The 18,555-nt window shown below is 39.8% G+C and overlaps 2 protein-coding genes across 2 annotated transcripts in view; both read right to left on the reverse strand.

Annotated features, from left to right (window-relative positions):
• Positions 1-7,632, reverse strand: part of LOC109482196 (transient receptor potential cation channel subfamily M member 1-like) — a 38,662-nt gene extending 31,030 nt beyond the window's left edge. The window contains exons 1-8 of the mRNA XM_019784891.1: positions 7,536-7,632; positions 6,736-6,907; positions 5,800-5,974; positions 5,010-5,133; positions 4,023-4,098; positions 1,684-1,784; positions 1,065-1,076; positions 71-205 (exon numbers count right to left, since the gene is read on the reverse strand). Coding sequence (XP_019640450.1) covers positions 71-205; positions 1,065-1,076; positions 1,684-1,784; positions 4,023-4,098; positions 5,010-5,133; positions 5,800-5,974; positions 6,736-6,907; positions 7,536-7,607 — 867 coding nt within the window. The 5' untranslated portion in view covers positions 7,608-7,632. The remainder of the gene's footprint in view (positions 1-70; positions 206-1,064; positions 1,077-1,683; positions 1,785-4,022; positions 4,099-5,009; positions 5,134-5,799; positions 5,975-6,735; positions 6,908-7,535) is intronic.
• A 272-nt stretch (positions 7,633-7,904) lies between these two features.
• Positions 7,905-18,555, reverse strand: part of LOC109482197 (transient receptor potential cation channel subfamily M member 3-like) — a 73,579-nt gene continuing 62,928 nt past the window's right edge. The window contains exons 4-7 of the mRNA XM_019784892.1: positions 16,035-16,114; positions 10,413-10,587; positions 9,522-9,735; positions 7,905-7,990 (exon numbers count right to left, since the gene is read on the reverse strand). Of these exons, the coding sequence (XP_019640451.1) occupies positions 7,905-7,990; positions 9,522-9,735; positions 10,413-10,587; positions 16,035-16,114 (555 nt within the window). The remainder of the gene's footprint in view (positions 7,991-9,521; positions 9,736-10,412; positions 10,588-16,034; positions 16,115-18,555) is intronic.

Here is an 18,555-nt window from a genome sequence, read left to right on the forward strand (position 1 = left end):
CTAAATATCATCAGAAAGCTTGTTTATTGGTTACAGCTAGAGATCGTATCTTGTTATCTGCGAGACTTACAGTGTTGTATAGTTCCTCCAGCCTGGCTATAGTGAGGAACTTCTGCATGCTGACTCCGTTCTCCAACAGAAGCTGCACGAAATCCACCCTGTCATTCACCAGTGCATCCATCATGGCCTGCTCCAGGGAACCAACCTGACAAAGCACAGGAGAGACCCCTGTCAGTTTCTGTTGGAATGACAGGTTTGGGTAAAAGTTGACTGAAGCTCACATATTGAACTAAGGTTAAAGCCCTCCTACAACCATTAGCATGGTTGCATATGGCATCTCCGTTTCATAGCCCTTTGTTAGCAATTGTGCAATCACTACACGTATACAGCAGGGGGCTGGTCCACTGGTAGTGGTCTGTGCTTAACTCCCATACTCTTTCTTAAATGCTGAGCGCTGAGCAAAGAAAGCAGTAAATACCATTTTTCAAATCTTATGTGTGACCTTGATGGCTGGGGATCAAACTCACGACCTACCCAAATGCAAGGCGAGCACTCTACCCACTTGGCCATTGGGCATTTTGAGCAGCCTACAAAATTTACAATCACAACAGAAATGCTGTTTCTGTATAGCAACAAACAACTTCCAAATCTTGGCTTGTTCCTGAATTCCCCCACGTTGATCACTATCTCCTGCTGGCTCTCGACCAGACTCTGAAACGTTCACTGCATGTATCTGACCTTGAGAACTCCAGGACCTGTCTTTCTGCCTGTCAATCTTCCCCTCTCTGTGCTGTCAGCACTGTGCTTTGTTCAGAAACACATACACACAAACCCACAGCTTATTTAGCCATCCAAAACAATACTTCCCATACTGCGAAGTAAATATGCCTTTTATAGGTCTCACAATTCATGTACCGGTATGTGTACTACTGTAATATGACTCATTCTTCATCAAAATCAATTAATATTGCAAACCATATTCAATAGAAATAATTTGTAACAAGTGAGAGTGTTAGAAACAGACAACCAAAGGCTGTGAGTGATAAAGCAAGTTATCTATCTACCTTCTTGTGAGGCTGCCCGGTCAGTGTCAGGGTGACAGAAAGGGTGGCACAAAGAAAAGGGAAGAAACAAGAGTGCAGGAAGAGACAGTGTTATTCACAATGTACATGTGTACGTAATATACCTGCAAAAACGTTTGTTACATTCAAAACCATGCTTATCCAGAACCATTGGCTTTGGAAAGTCCACGCTACATGTATGTTCTTGGGTATGGGGAGACTATTCACAACTGTGCCTGATCCTAACCTTACTTTTTCAGACATAAAGACTAGATAGGCACGGTTCTGGATACAAGGTTAGTTTGGATGCCAGCCTTTTTAGCTTCAGTAAGAAAGTGTACAGAGAATGTACTGAAGCTACAAAGGCTGTCATCCATGCTACACAGAGATGCTCTTGCAGCGTTCACATCATTGTGTCTAAGAAAGAGGATCACAAACTAACAAGTTGTGAAACAAACTATAGTCTAGTGTAAAACTATACACCACAAACTATACACTAGACAGAATTTTGCACACCTACATCAGTATCTGTTATTTACAGCTATTCAAAACTATGTAAAGAATTGGAGAAACCTGCAAAAAGTTGTGTTCACACCTTGATATCAAAATGTTGGAAACCTACCGGCCATTTCTGTCCGTAGACAAATATCTGGCTGCGCGCGATGTCGACTCTGTCCCAGGTCAGGGCCAAGTTCAGCTGTTCTGGAGCTGACAGCCGCTGGCCTGGCGGATAAAACAACCAACAGACAACTTTCAATAAACAAATACTGAGGCTAGAAATACTGTGACAGCATACATACATATACCTGAAACCCTACTGTCAGTATTGTAAAAAGTGAGTAGTTAGAGGCAAGACCATCTGTTGGTGAATATCAGCCATGTACATGTACATGTATAGTGACTTTTTCTTGGCACTGAACAACAACCACATAGAAACAGACCTGTCCTTGGTGCTGAACACCAACCACACACACATACAACATGCCTGTCTTTGGTACTGGACGCCATCCACACAAATCCAGACATGTCCTTGGTGCTGAACGCCATCCACACACACTTGATCATACCTGTCCTTGGTGCTGAACACCATCCACACACATACAGACATGTCCCTTGGTACTGATGATTACAATAAGAAGGCAATTAAAAGACAGCCACACACTGTGTTCTTCACAATGCATTCGAGAGCGTTATACAAAAGGGTAGACTAGAGTTATTTTGATAAAATGGGAAGTTTGATATTAAGCAGACCCAGGATTTGGGAAAATTTAGGCAGTGGCTCTCCACCATACTTGATGCTGAAGAAAAGTAATGGATGTCTCTTTAAACTTCTAGGAGTTATTTCCCTACTAGACAGTAGTAGAGTTTGAATTGTCTATGACCCTCCTAGAAGGGCTCAATTCCAAAGGCTCACAGATACAATCTACCATCGAGCCTTCATGATCAGAGAGCTAATCTGGAGGGCTACTGGGGCACAACACAATCAGGCTGTAGCACAGGTAGATACGTCATGAAATAAGACATCCAATCCAGGTGCTAAATGATAATCTTAGATTTACTTCCAGTTATGACTAGTAATGCTGAAGAAGAGAGACAGATGTCACTCGAAATGTCCATAAAGGATTTTCGTACTACAGCTACTGGTACAGTGGTAGTAGTAAAGTTAAATTATCTCTGACCCTCCTGGCATGGCTCAATCCCCCATGGCTCACAGATACAATCTACCATCTAGCATCCAGACAGCCAATCAGCCACAGGCTATGGGGGCACTATTCAATCAGGCTTTAGTGGTGGGGGGTGTAGGAATCAAGTAGATACGTTGATGAATGTTAGACATCCAGAAAGAACATTAAATCGTACATGACATTGTTGTACAGAATAAATCAAGCAACTTTCATTCTCTGAAGCATTTCAGATAACATCTACTAACTTAAAAAGTATGATCTCCACCCAGTGACTGAGAAAGAGTGATGTAATCCCAAGTACTACATTTTGTAAATGTACAAGTCATATAAATGACAGTTAGGATCTATGGCCATTGAACAACAGTAGAGACTCTCATTCACATTCTACAGTCACCCACTTACAAATGTACATTGGTATAGAGATTACCGTATTACTTGTTGCAAAAAAAGTCCCAATCCATCTACATGTAAAAACCTGAAGTCTTGATTAGTTTTGAGAATTGATAGAAGTGAGAAGTGAACACAATTCCAAACCACTGCACAGTAATCACCGTTGCATGCTCTTTTATGCTCGGCTAACGCCTAAATTGCACCATAGAAGAAATTTTGCGCACACGAGCTCATGTTAGATTCCGTTAGCCAAAGTTCCCCCATGTGAGGTCAGGTCGATTCCGAAACTTATACATCACCTATAACAGCTTCTGGAACTTGTTTTATGATATTGGGACCTGGCAAAAACATGAACAAACAAGACGCAAAAAAAAAATGAAAATAAAGCAAAAGCACTACAAGCTTATGTGCAAACATGCAAAATGATGACAAAAAGAGTTCAGCAATGTCAAAATGCACGTAGTTCACTTTTAATTAGCATTCATGCTACCAAAGCAATCTAATAGCAATGCAGGAGTCATACAGTCAAGCATAATACAGTAAAAAAGGATGTTTGAGATAAAGCCTTCCAAGTTGAAGCCAGGTCCTCCCAAATTGTATGTCTGTTCTGGGGTGAATTTATCTGGAACAGGTTTATGCTAGCCTCTACCAGGCTTCAGGAGGCGACTGGAAAGAGTAGAAATTGGCGAAATAGAGAGATATATAGGGAGTTGGTCCGCTAGAGAGTACAGTTTGCGGACTAACTCCCCCAGCATGTTAACTCTCTATTTGGCCACTTTCTACTCTTTTCAGCCTCCTCACGAAGCCTGGCAGAGGCTAGGTATATACCTCAGTAACTGTTCACTGACATTAATTTCATAAACTTAAATGTGAAGCATGATCTCACCTTTCAGCAGAGCAGTCAGAATGGCCAAGTCAATGTCCTGACACTCCTTCTGGTCATCTAGCCGGAACACTGTGATCTGGGGTGATACATGTAAGTGACATGTTTTTAAACATGCTTCATCTTCAAGTACATCCTTTCAGCATCCAAAGTTGCTAAGGGTACCTGATAGTTGATGCTTAATGTTGCAAATATGCTTAACAGTCCTTAGCCTTCCTGCAAACTTCTAACATTCAATGCTCATTATTTCAATTCTCAATGTATATGGACTATAAAATATCTTAAATAATTGTAGACTTTTATTTTAAGAATGTCAGATCAACACCTTTGTCTGTGAGGTAGAAAATTGAAAAAAAAAGGTTGACTGAATGACGAGTGACAAATCAGTTCCTTTTTGTTAACAACTTTCAAAGTATATTGATTGACTGATTAATTGAGATCTGATTGACAGATTGGTGAGTGGTGTACTGTACCAGTTCCTTTTTCTTGACGATTTGTAATGTAGTTTATGTATTATTGATTCTTTTATCTCAGCTCTTGCTCAGGGTCAGCAGCCAGACTGCCTGGACAGAACGCTGTCAGAGTTTTGTGCTGAGGAAAGAATTATCTTGAGTTCACATTAACATTTCTGTCTGTCCCTGATCATAGCAATTTCCTTCGGAGGATTGTTCCAAAGTGCAACAGTTGATGGTAGAAAAGTTCTCTCATGATTGACAGGGATCACCAGAGTTTTCTTGTGCTAGGATTTTGAATGATTGCGATTGATTGATGGATGGATTGACAGATTGAGTGGTGTTCTGTACCAGTTCCTTTTTCTTGACATTTTTATTGTTAAAAGTTTTAAAGTTGAGGGTAGAAAGGTTCTCTCAAGATTGACGGTGTGGGAGACAGGGAACACCAGTGTTCTTGTGCTGGGATTTTGAATATTGATTATGATTGCCATGATTGATTGATGGATGGATAGACAGATTGATGAGTATTGTTCTGTACCAGTTCCTTTTTCTTGACACACTCCATGAGGACGATGAAGAGATGCTGTGCCTGCTCGTGGGAGTAGCTGAAGATGGTCTCGATAGTGGCCAGGAGCTGGTCCCGCAGAGCGCTCACCATGGTTCTGTGCAACAGGAACGACATTGATTTGATTTGATTTATTGAAATTGCAACTGTACAATACACGTTGACCACAGGCAGCTGTTGCTGGTGTTGTGTCCCACACATAGAAACAAATACAGGACAGACATACACTTGACTTAAGTGGGGAAAGCCGTGTAAAGTTCCTTTCCCAAGCCTATATTAGGGCACAAGATTGCTGGTATGTCAGGACTCAAACCCTGGACCTCTCAGTTCCAAGTCGAGCACTCTGCCATTGCACCACATGACTCCATGACATTCTAATCAGCTTAATACATCATCACAAAGGAGCATGAATTCAAGAATTCAGTTACAAAGGTCAGTACAATGGGAAAATGGTCTAAATATTTCTAGAGAGTTTTTTTTTAAAGTAAAATTAGAATGCTTCTTACAGAAAAATGTTTTGAATACTAGATAAGTCAAGTTAATCCCTTTGATGTAAATGTTGAAATGTTTGCATTTGATTTGAAGGTTTCCTTGGTGTCTTCTCCACTGCAAATTCAGGAAACATTGTGTTTTCATTGTATCACTGCTATAGTAACTGTACAACAGAATTGTTTTAACTGAAAACTAGGAACACCATGAAAACTTTAGACCTTCCCCCCTCTATCAAGTCCCCACAAACGTAATGAATTTTGGAATCCTTTACCCGTTTTCCTTGGCATATTTGTGTGTGAAGGCCAGGAGGTCGGCTGCCCGGCCGCTGCCGTCCAAAACTACCACAGGGACGGGCGGAACCTCCTTGGTGTACTCACACACCGTGTGGATCACGTTAGGACCTCCCTCCACTACCACACACACCACTGGTACTCCCTTCGTATGTCCTGGAGAAAAAAAGTTTTTATCGTTAGAGAGTCTACTAGTGTGGATCACGTTGGGACCGCCCTCCACTACCACACACACCACTGGTACACCCTTCGTATCTCCTGGGAAAACAGGCATGGTTATAGTACGTACACAACCACACACACACACATCACAGCTACAATATGTACACACACCTTAGACTCACTTATCAGTTATGTCGATCAAATTGCTGCTCTGTTTATTGTTACTCAAATACATGTCATATAACAAGTTATATGGTGACCAACCCCTTCAACTCTGTCCTGCTGGTGTCATTGACCTTTATTGTTTGGCATAAAGAAGAAGTGGAAAAGGAGCAAAAGCAATATGTTTTCCTGAAAGAGACTCTTTTTACACAACCAAGAGGTTTATTCAGCCGATGTTTCAGTGGCCTTCTGTCACCTTACTGATTAAACTATTCACAAATTTGTGCTCCTTTCTGCAAACTTAAGATAACCATAAAAAAGATTTTGTCCTTAATGTTACACGGAGTAAAATTTACATGCTAGCAACCCCTCTATGTATTTATAGCCCAGCATGAATATTAGTGATAGTTAGAAGTGCTCTAAGAAACGTAATGTCTGGAAAGATGATCTCTTCTCCACCTGACTTGGAGCTGAGCACACGCATTCCAGTAAAACACTAACCCTATGGAACAATGCAGCTGTAAAACGCGGTGAATCTGTCTGGGTGTCCTGACCAACCATAAAGAATGTACGATGTTACCGGTAACACTTACTGATGGATATCCTCTGCTGAGAGATGTGCCTCTCCAGGTGTTTCCTGAGGTCCTTCTCTGCTCCGTACCTGCCGACCGAGCCGTTATCCACCAGCAGGAAGTGTGTGTGATAACTGTTCAGGATGGCACCCTTACTGAGCGGGTCCACCATGGTGTGATACTGCTTTATATCCTGGATAGGACAGAGTCAAACTGTCAATCGTGGGGCATAGACAGAGTGGTAAACTGTAAGTGTCAGGAGGAAGTGTGTGTATGTGGTAAATGTGGATGTGTGAGTAATTATAAGAAGGAAGTGTGTGTGATGACTGTTCAGGATGGCTCCCTTACTGAGCGGGTCCACCATGGTGTGGTACTGCTTTATGTCCTGGATAGGAGCGAGAACAGATACATGTATTAGATACATGTGGGTGGGTGTGGTGGGCGTGATGCCAGCAGTACAATGTGTGTGATAACTGTTCAGGATGGCTCCCTTACTCAGCGGGGAAACAGTCAGTATGCCAGAAGGAAGTGTGCTATAGGAATTTTAAAATTTTCAGTTTCATCTCAAGTTCATGTTTTGGCATCCTTACAATACTATGATTCATTTACTGTGACTGAACCCCAATTCAAAGTTTAACATGCTGTTGTGCGATGACAATACCTTGAAAGAAAAGGATCAAATTTATTGTCCTATAAACTTTCTCCATGCAGAAATGGCTACTTCAGTGTGCTAACTTAAGGTTACATAAGGTTACAGTAGTGAATAGCTAAGAGGCAAAATGTTGGCCAAGTTTGGGAAAAGAAGAGAACTTCCTGCTTACGTCAGGGCTGATGAGGTCCTCCCTGTTGTCCACCATGCCCCATGGGGCCACCCCGAGTGTACAGATTCTCATCCTGGTGCGAGTTGACAGTTCCCCCATCGCATCTCCCACCTGTCTGGTCACACCTGCATGGAAGAGACACAAAATAAAGAGTTACTAAATAAGTGCTAAACCCACCCCAGGGGGCCAGCCCCAGGGTACAGATCACCTAACCCCACCCCGATTGTACAGATTCTCATCCTGGTGAGGGTGGACAGTTCCCCCATTGCATCTCCCACCTGCCGTGTCACACCTGTAGGGGACAGGAAATACAACATTAAGCCCAGGGTACAGATCATCTAACCCCACACCCAGGGGTAATTCCCCACCTCAGGGGCCCACCCCAAGGGTACAGATTCTCATCCTGGTGCGAGTGGACAGTTCCCCCATCGCATCTCCCACCTGTCTGGTCACACCTGCAGGGGATGGAAAATAAAGACTTAGTGTTACTTACTCTAACCCCACCAGATCTCTAACTTTGTATACTAGAAATTTCATCTCTTTTTCTTATACATATTATCCATTTCAAAGTTGTGTGAGAGATACATGTACCTTGATCATCTTTTTCTTTAATATTTTCTTCTTGAACATTTACTTTTTTTTCTTTATCTAGTATCAGCAACTGTTATCCTTTGTATCCATATCTCTCTGTATACAAATGCTATCTCTTCCTTGTACATAACATTCATTTCAAAGTTATGTGAGAGCTACCTTGATCTTTTTCTTGATTCTTTTTGACAATTGCTGTCAACAATAATCATTTGTATCTAGATCTCTAGCTTTGTGTGCAAATTGGATTCATTTTTCAAGTACATAAGGTCCATTTTCAAAGTTTTTGTGAGATACCTTTATCATCTTTTTCTTAATATTCTTCTTGACAATTGCTGTCAGTTAAATTATTATTTGTATCTAGATCTCTTTAGAGAGTATACAAATTCCATTTCTTTTTCTATACAAATTCCATTTCAAAGCTGTGAGAGTCACATTTACATTGTACATGTCATGTACCTGTCAGAGAATGAGTGCCATATGTTGACCTTGGGCTGGAGGAATCATTGTTCATGTACATAATATATTGTATCCTACATTTTTCAGAGTTTTGTGAGATAAAACTTTACCTGAGTGAGTGCCATATGTGGGAATCCAGGCTCCAGTGGCTTCACAACTGCCTTCAGCAATTATCATTTGTACAATTAATGGCATGCAGCTACTTATCTGTAGAAAAAAAATCCACCTCTGCATCTCTGTCAGTTCAAAGTCCCTAGCCTTGAGATCAAACTTTACCTGAGTGAGTTCCGCATGTGAGAATCCAGGCTCCTGTGGTTTTTGCTGCCTTCAGCAGCCCTTTCCTGAAGACCCTCTTCAGTTTAGGCTGTAGTTATCACATGTACATATACCTGTAACTAACATATAACAAGTCCCATCTCTCTCAGTTCAGAGTTGAACGAGAGGTTGCCTTACCTGAGTGAGTTCCACATGTGAGAATCCAGGCTCCTGTGGTTTTTGCTGCCTTCAGCAGCCCTTTCCTGAAGACCCTCTTCAGTTTAGGCTGGAGTTATCACATGTACATATATCTGTAACTAACATATAACAAATCCTATCTCTCTCAGTTCAGAGTTGTGTGAGAGCTAACTTTACCTGAGTGAGTTCCACATGTGAGAATCCAGGCTCCTGTGGTTTTTGCCGCCTTCAGCAGCCCTTTTCTGAAGACCCTCTTTAGTTTAGGCTGGGTTTATCATAATTAATTGTATCTACATCTCTTTATGTAAAAACCCATTTCTGTCAGTCCAAAATCCCTTGAGATCTACCAAACTTTACCTGAGTGAGTGCCACATGTGAGAATCCAGACTCCTGTGGTTTTTGCCGCCTTCAGCAGCCCTTTTCTGAAGACCCTCTTGAGTTTAGGCTGGAGTTTATATCACATGAATGAATGAGAGGTAGCCTTACCTGAGTGAGTGCCACATGTGAGAATCCAGGCTCCCGTGGTCTTTGCCGCCTTCAGAAGCCCTTTCCTGAAGACCCTCTTGAGTTTAGGCTGGAGTTCAAAGTTCTGCAGCCCGCCGTGCATGGAGATGAGGAGTCTGGGCAGCTCAAGTTTCCACTCTTTGGTCAGCAGCTGGAGAATCACGTCCGGCTTCGTGTCGTACGACATGCGAACGTACTGGAACAACACAAACATGCTGTTTAAGTACTACATGGAACAGCACAGACATTGCATTTAAAACTCTTACACTCTAGTTAACGTCTAGAACATTCGAACATAATTTGGAACAAAAACATTAGACACTACAGAACAACAAAAACATTGTGTTTAACTTCTCACGAAACAGTTTAGATAGGACACTCTAGAATGACACAAACATGCTGTAACAGTTAATCAATTTTTTTCAACAGTTTTGTTAGGACTACGAACATACTGGAACAATACAGACATTCTGTTTAACACTTCAGCAGTTTACAATAATATAATAACTGCTATAAGTCTGTACAATGGAACATACATTGTACCAGATTTCTTTTACATGCATTGTAAGTAATACACCAAAGAGAAAGCTTAATGTGTGATTGTCGACTGCAAACTATGGGATTACCCTACAAAAACAAAATTCGGCTGTCTTGTTATGTAAATGCCTGTCTTATATGCTTGCTTCTGTTACAGTACTAGTCTGCTTGAAAATCCTCCTGCACCAAACTTGTACAATGACCTTCAACAAATGTGATCCAGTGACAAAATTTGTTATCAGTGACATGTCTGTGTCCTGTTTTGTCAGGAGTCCAAAAACACACCCCCAATCTTTTACCAACTCTATCTGTTGTACACATCTGTTCCGGCCCTACCTGTGCCTTGCTGGTGTGCCCTGCCCCCTGGAACTCCAGTGTTCCAAACGCATCTGATGGGTTTTCCTCTGTGTGTGCCGCTGGTGTCCACCGAACCTCCTCCATGCACGATGTGCTCTGGGCGCTCCTCGCTTCTGAGGAGTGCTCCCCCTCCAGCCTCCCGCATCCGCATCTCCTGCAGGGGAAACACACTCAAGGTCAAATCTCAAGGTCAAGTCTGAAGGTCATGTCTCAAGGTCGAGCCTAAAACTAAGCCTAACCCTTCGGAAGAGTGCTCCCCCTCCAGCCTCCCACACCCGCATCTCCTGCAGGGGAAACACACTCAAGGTCAAATCTCAAGGTCAAGTCTGAAGGTTATGTCTCAAGGTCGTGCCTAACACTAACCGTTCCGAGGAGTGCTCCCCCTCCAGTCTCTCACACCTACGTCTCATGGGCTCAGGCAAGGACAATCATGGTCAGGTCTGAAGGTCATGTCTCAAGGTCGAGCCTAAAACTAACTCTAACGATAACGCTTCCCAGAAGTGCTCCCCCTCGCCAGCCTCCCACACCTACATCTCCTGGTGCGGGGGAGGCAAGGACTTTCAAGGTCAAGTTTGAAGGTCAAGTCTGACTCATTGCCCAGACTATAGTGTCATGTACCCCTTTTATCTGCTGACCTGACTGCATGTGTGGTGTCTGAGTGGTTGTACTGTACAATTTACAATTGAGGTATTATGTATGTTAGCCTGGTTACCAAACATATCATAGCTCCTGAGTCCAACATCCTCTCCGCATTTGCTTTATGAATTGATAGGTTTGGTAACCAGGCTTTTTTATGTGTATGTGAGTGCAATTTGCTTTAAGTTACCCGTGTTGTGCAGTTATCCCAGATCACAGTGTCATGTACTCCTCTTATCTCTGACCTCACTCACTGCCCTTTAATGCCAGTCACGCCATGTCCGGCTGCAATCTAAACTCTACTATTACTGTGTTGTGTAAAGAGTGTTACTTCGTACTGTGAGTGTGAAAGTCACTACAATTGAGGTGTTCTATAGCTAGCTGTGTAATCTGCTAACTTACCCGTGTTGTGTAGTTATCCCTTGTGTCATTTACCCCTCTTATCTCTGACCTCACTTACTGCCCTTTAATGCCAGTCCCGCCATGTTCGGCTGCAATCTAAACTCTATTACTGTGTTGTGTAAAGAGTGCAAACTTTAGTAACAGTAACTGCGTTGTGCCAGAGCACTTGAACTGTGAAAGTCACCCTGATTGAGGTATTCTGTAGTTGTAATCTCAGAGTCTTACAGAGTCATGTACCCTGTGCACTTGTACTGTAACTATCACAGAAACTGTGTGCCAGATAGCTTGTACTTGTGAAAGTCATCCCGATTGAGGTGTTCTGAGGCTGTAAACTGTAATCTTCTGACCTGACCTGTTGTGTCACTTACTTACTGCCCTTAATGCCAGTTCAGACATGAAGGGTTCCCACCTAATACGCTCTCCTAATGACAGCCTAACCGTGCGTGTGAGAGTGGCTGCTATCGGTAGGAGATTTGGAGGTGGACGCCAGAGGGAAATGGAGGACAGATCCAGCCATTTATAACAATTTTCTACAGGAAGTGTACAGACAGCTTTGTAGCCAACTTGGAACCATGCCTTAGGACTCTAAAAGCACATGTGTCATGTAACCTTGGGATTATGTACTTTCACAACTGTACAAGAAAATTTGGTTTTTAATATAACTTCTTATTACTAGTCAAATTACAGAAATAGATGTAACCAAATTAAAGGTTCTTGACAAAAAGCATGATCCGTTGCAGCCTTTACCATTGATTCAGAAATATTATTAATTAATATGTTGGTTGCAGAAAATGGTAATATTAATAATATTTCCCATTTTTCTATTTTGTTGTTAGTTGACCTTTGAAAAATCACTTATATATTACTTTTTATTGCATACTTCTAATTGTACTTTTTACACATTAACAGGATTTGTTATTAAGCCAATAATTTGTATTCCCATTTTGTGGTTAAACTTGTACTTCAGACCCTATAAAAGTTGCTGTTAGTATAATACAGTAATAAAGCTTTGATCTCAAAGACATTATCCATTTCATTATACGTGTTAACTGCTGCATGTAAGCAGATTCATTTTGTGCTTCCATTTTATTGTTTGAACTTGACCTTGTGTAGGTCAGTGTCCTTTTTATTGCTTCAATAAAGATTGCAATTATCCCTTTTCACATTATCTAGATCACTGCTAAGCCAATCCATGTTGCTTTCTATTTTGTAGTTAATAAGGTTGACCTTACGAAACTCAACTGTACCTTTTTGCATCAATAAAGCTTTCTTACTACAATTCCTTTTACACATTAGCAGGATTAACCATTAAGACGATTTACTTTTCCATTTTGTAGCTTGCATTTGTCAACCTTAGGAAAGTCTCCGAGTGTAATATTTGTTCCTCAATAAAGCTTTGATCTCGTACGATATAAAAATTACAAGATTAACTTTTAAGCCGACTCATTTTATTTTCCATTTGCATTTTGAAATTGACCTTACAAAAGCCACTGTACCTGTGTTGCATCAATAAAGATTAAAATTGTCCTTTTACACATTACCTAGGTTAACCGTTAAGCCAATCTATTTTGCATTTCCATGTTGTACTGTGAACATGACCTTATAAAAGTTGCTGTACTTTCCATTGTGTCAATTAAGTTTCTTGTTATATCTGGATTATGTGTTACGCTGATTTAGAGTAACTTTTCCATTTTCTAGTTTGAAGTTGGCCTTAGGCTTAGGGAAGTCTCTGAGTGTACAAAATGTAATTGTTGTTCCTCAATAATGCTTTGATCTTAATGGTCCAATGTACACATTACATGTTACCTGGATTATCTGTTTAAGCTGATTCATTTTATTTTCCATTTGTATTTCAAAATTGACCTTACAAAAGCCACTGTACCTTTTGTTGCATCAATAAAGATTAAAATTGTCCTTTACCTTTAAAATTGTACATTACCTGGATTAGATGTTAAGCCAATTACTTATTTTGTTTTTCCATTTTGAATTTGACCTTACATGACACATAAAGGTGGCTATACTTTCTTGTTATCCCTTTTACACATTACTAGGATTAACTATTAAGCCAAATGGAAAGTCTCTGAGTGTAATTTTTGTTCCTGAATAAAGCTTTGATCTCACTTTCCAATACACACATTACAAGTATTAAATGTTAAGCTGATTCATTTTATTTTCACATTTGTATTTCAAAATTGACCTTACGAAAGCCACTGTACCTTTGCTTGCATCAATAAAGATTAAAATTGTCCTTTTTACACATTGCCTAGATTAACTGTTAGTGTTAAGCCAATTTATTTTACATTTCCATGTTGTACTGTGAACTTGACCTTATAAAAGTTGTTATTCTTTCCGTTAAGTCAATGAAATTGCTTGTTATCCCTTTTATATACATTACCAGGATTAACTGTTAAGCCATTGCTAATAAGACACTTCCTCTTCCAACCCCAGACGGACGCAGAATAACTGCATGCCAGCGGTTTTCTTGTTTAATGCATCGACACAATGACATAAGTGCATAATGCAACATTGTGTGAATTTCAAAAACAATTTCATCTGGTTGGTAGAACATAGGATATTGTGGTTTTCTATGTACACTTCCAAGTTGAGACTGATGCAGAATTACTGCATACCTGCAGTTTTTTTGTTTAATGCACTGACACAATGACGTGACGGTACATGCTTGCATGCAAAATTGTGTGAGTTTCAAAATTGATTTCCTCTGGTTTGTAAAACATTTATAGATATGGGATATTCTTTTTACACAACCAGTAAAACTCTCACATGCTTACGCTTCGAAGGTGTCTAATAGACACTGAAACGTAAAATATATATTAAGCAGGTTAGAGTTATTACTGGTGTAAAAAGAAAACCCCAATATCCTATACATGCTTGCATGCAAAATTATGTGAGTTTCAAAATTAATTTCCTCTGGTTGGTAAAGCATCCATAGATATGGGATATTCTTTTTACAAAACCAGTAAAACTCTCACTTGCTTCGAAGGTGTCTAATAGACACTGAAATGTAAAACATAAGCAGGTAAGAGTTATTACTGGTGTAAAAATAAAACCCCAATATCCTATAATAATCGTGTGAATTTGTATTCAGCCCACAGTATGGTATCGTGCCAGGTCTTTAAACCAATAATCCGTGCCAGTTCTACATCATGAATCGTAGCATGTGATATCCTCCGGGCTCATCCAACAGGGAGCAGGGCGTTAATCTTTACTAGTGACAGAAATCGGGACCCAGTCCAACATGTATGGGAGATTTCAGCACCAAGGACAGTATCAAAAGAGGGAAACCATGTATGGAAAATTTCAGTACCAAGAACAGCACCAAAAGGAAAAAAATACATGTAAAGGTATGAGAGATTTCAGTACCAAGGACAGTACCAAAAAGGAAAGAGGTATTTCAGATTTCAGTGCCAAGGACAGTACCCCAATAAAAAACAGGTATTGGAGATTTCAGTACCAAGGACAGTACCAAGGAGAGTACCAAAAGGAAAAAAGGTATGAGAGATTTCAGTACCAAGAACAAGACCAAAGTGAAAAAGGATGAGATATTTCAGTACCAAGGACAGAACCGAAATGAAAAAAATAAAGGTATACGAGATTTCAGAACAAAGGGCAGTACCAAAAGGAAAAACAGGTATGAGAGATTTCAGTACAAAGGACAAGACCAAAATGGAAAAGAGGTATGGGAGATTTCCAGTACCAATGACAGTACCAAAAAGGAAAAAAAATTAGGTATGGCAGATTTCAGTACCAAGGACAGTATTAAAGTGAAAAAAAATGTATGGGAGATTTCAGTAACAAGGACAGCACCAAAGTGAAAAAGAGGTATTGGAGATTTCAGTACCAAGGACAATACCAAATGAAAAAAAATGAAAAAAAGAGCAAATTTAAAGAGATCTTCCAATGGGTCCCTGCTGTCTGCACACATCAGATATTTAGGTGGTTTATGACACTCTTGAGAAAGCTTCGATAACACCATTTCTTTTTAATGTGGTGGCCTTAGGGTACCTTTGCAGGAATTATGAGAGCTCACAGTAGACAGATATCATAAATCATCCTTACCTATTGGGGTTTGTGTGATTTGGCACATTCTTGATACACTCTCTCTTCAATTATACGTATCTGTATCATTCTGCATCTGTATATCGGCATAACCGCCCTTCGGCGTAACACACCAGCTTAACAGGCATGTGGTGCGGCAGCAGCTGGCTATATGACACCGAACTACTAAGTCTTGTTACACCTAACCCTTAGACATCTGACACTAAAAATTGTTTAAAGCTATCTAATGCTGATGCCCCTACTGTACTTGGTAACATCTTTGAACGTTAACGATTGTCATCATGTATTTACCAAATATTCTAGAATATCGTCTTCTCAAAATATGCCATACTAATTAAAGTCGTTCAGATTTGGAGTGGTTTTGTTGATTTATTGTTTTACAAAGTTTGTAACAATATTAAATCAAGAAAACCACTCCAAATCTGAACGACTTTGATATTCTAAAACAGTGATCATGGTACAAAAGAAGATAGGAATCATCCTTACCTATGGGGGTCTCTTAGATTTGGCACATACTTGATACACTCTCTCTTGCTGAAGGTCTTCTCTATCCAGGACTTCTGCGCCTGAGGAAACATGTCAGACATTGTTAAATATAGTTGCCAGTAGTAGTTAATTACTGGTTGCCAGTAGTAGTAGTAGTAGTAGTAGTAGTAGTAGCAGTTGTAGTAGCAACAGTAGTAGCAGCAGTAGTAGTAGCAGTAGTAGTAACTTAGTAGTAGCAGTAGTAGCAGGAGCAGCAATATCCAGATTATAGTGCTGCAGGGGTCCCTGACACACTGCTGGGCAGCAGTCAGCTACTAGTTACTGTACAGTACTAGTGTACTAGTACTAGTAGTAGTGCAAGTGTACAAGTCATGTGGTAGAAGTAGTATCAAGGTTTTGATTAAACTGCTGCGGGGGCCCCTGAAACGAGTGGGCAGCAGTCTTCACACTGCGTTCCAGGCGGCTCTGTCTAGCAGGACTAAAACTGGTGATGCAGCAATCTTTGATATCCTCCTCGACACACTTCCTTTATCTATCACAGACTGCATCTTTTGCCTGGAGGCTGATGATCTACTGCAGGAAAGATTTCTAGTAGTACTTCACTGCAAACATTTTATGATCATAAAAACTGTTACGGTCAAGAATGACAGTCGTTTATGTGTGCCGGCTGGATCATATCTTAGAAGAAAGCGGCGATGTTAAGCGACATTCAAGGCAGAAAGCTCTTCTGCCTTCCACCACAATGATGGGGGCTCCATGACTTGTGATACCCATATTTCACACCATGGAAAATGGGCTCAGAATGGGATTTATATGAAAGAACATATCTAAGCTATAATTTTAGACTACAAGAAGAAAGGGAGCCAGAATTCATGCTGCTAGCCAGGCTTGTATGATACATGAATTCTTTTGTTCGCTTCACGAGATTTTCCTTTTTATCTATGGCCGGATGTGTGAGGTACATGTACGTAGACTTATGAATTATGATCAAACACTAACATGGAAAGCAAGGAATCTCAAGGACAGCTGACAATGCACAGATGATTTATACAATGTATTTCCGGCAGCTCTTGAAAAACTGATACTAGTACTCATAAAGGGTGATCAATGACATCATAGTACGTAGTTGTACACAATATCTGTTATTTCAACATGTATAAGATATATTATTATGATATTTACGATGAAGTCTGAAGCATGATTGACTGATTGTACACTTTTTGTGCTAGGCCACATTCTATAATATCTCTGACTTGTAACAGCCTGCAGATATAAGGTACACATGTATGAGATATCTAAAAATAGTATAATAAAGTGTGAAGTGTGATCATAGCATGTATAAAACATCTGTAATACCTGCTGAAAGAGCCTGGAGATACAAGGTAAATTAGGATATATTTTATAGCATAATAAAGTTAGTCTGAAGTGTGGTCATAGCATGTATAAAACATCTGTAATATCAGTTCTGTTCAAAGAGCCTGAAGATATAAGGTATCTAAAAATAGTATAATAAAGTGTGCAGCGTGGTCATAGCATGAATATAACATCATTCTGTAATATCAGTTCTCTTAAAACAGCCTGCAGATATAAGGTATAAGGTATCTAAAAATAGCATCATAAAGTTAGTCTGAAGCGTGGTCATAGCATGTACATGTATAATATCTGTTGTATCTGTAATATCTGCTGAAACAGCCTGCAGAGAAGAGGTATAAGATATACATGTATCTAATAGTATCATAAAGTGTGAACTGTGGTCATAGCATGTATAAAACATCTGTAATATCAGTTCTCTTGAAACAGCCTGCAGATATAAGGTATAAGGTATCTAAAAATAGTATAATTAAGTCTGAAGTGTGGTCATAGCATGTATAAAACATCCGTATTATCAGTTCTGTAGAAACAGCCTGAAGATATAAGGTATCTAAAAATAGTATAATAAAGTGTGAAGCGTGGTCATAGCATATATAAAACATCTGTAATATCAGTTGTAACAGCCTGCAGAGATGAGGTATAAGATATACATGTATCTAATGGTATCATAAAGTGTGAACTGTGGTCATAGCATGTATAAAACATCTGTAATATCAGTTCTATTAAAACAGCCTGAAGATATAAGGTATCTAAAAATAGTATAATAAAGTGTGAAGCGTGGTCATAGCATGTATAAAACATCTTTAATATCTGCCTGCAGATATAAGGTAAATTAAGATATATTTTATAGCATAATAAAGTTAGTCTGAAGTGTGGTCATAGCATGTATAAAACATCTGTAATATCTGTTGTAATAGCCTGAAGATAGAAGGTATCTAAAAATAGTATAATAAAGTGTGAAGCATGGTCATAGCAGGTATAAAACATCTATAATTATCTGTTGTAACATCCTTCAGATATAAGGTATAAGATATTATCTAATAGCATAATAAAGCATAAAGTGTGGTCATAGCATGTATAAAACATCTGTAATATCAGTTCTGTTGAAACAGCCTGAAGATGTAAGGTATAAGCTATCTAAAAATAGTAT

This window comes from Branchiostoma belcheri, unplaced genomic scaffold (genome assembly GCF_001625305.1).
Source record: "Branchiostoma belcheri isolate BF01 breed outbred unplaced genomic scaffold, Haploidv18h27 scaffold6, whole genome shotgun sequence".
NCBI classification, from domain to species: domain Eukaryota; kingdom Metazoa; phylum Chordata; class Leptocardii; order Amphioxiformes; family Branchiostomatidae; genus Branchiostoma; species Branchiostoma belcheri.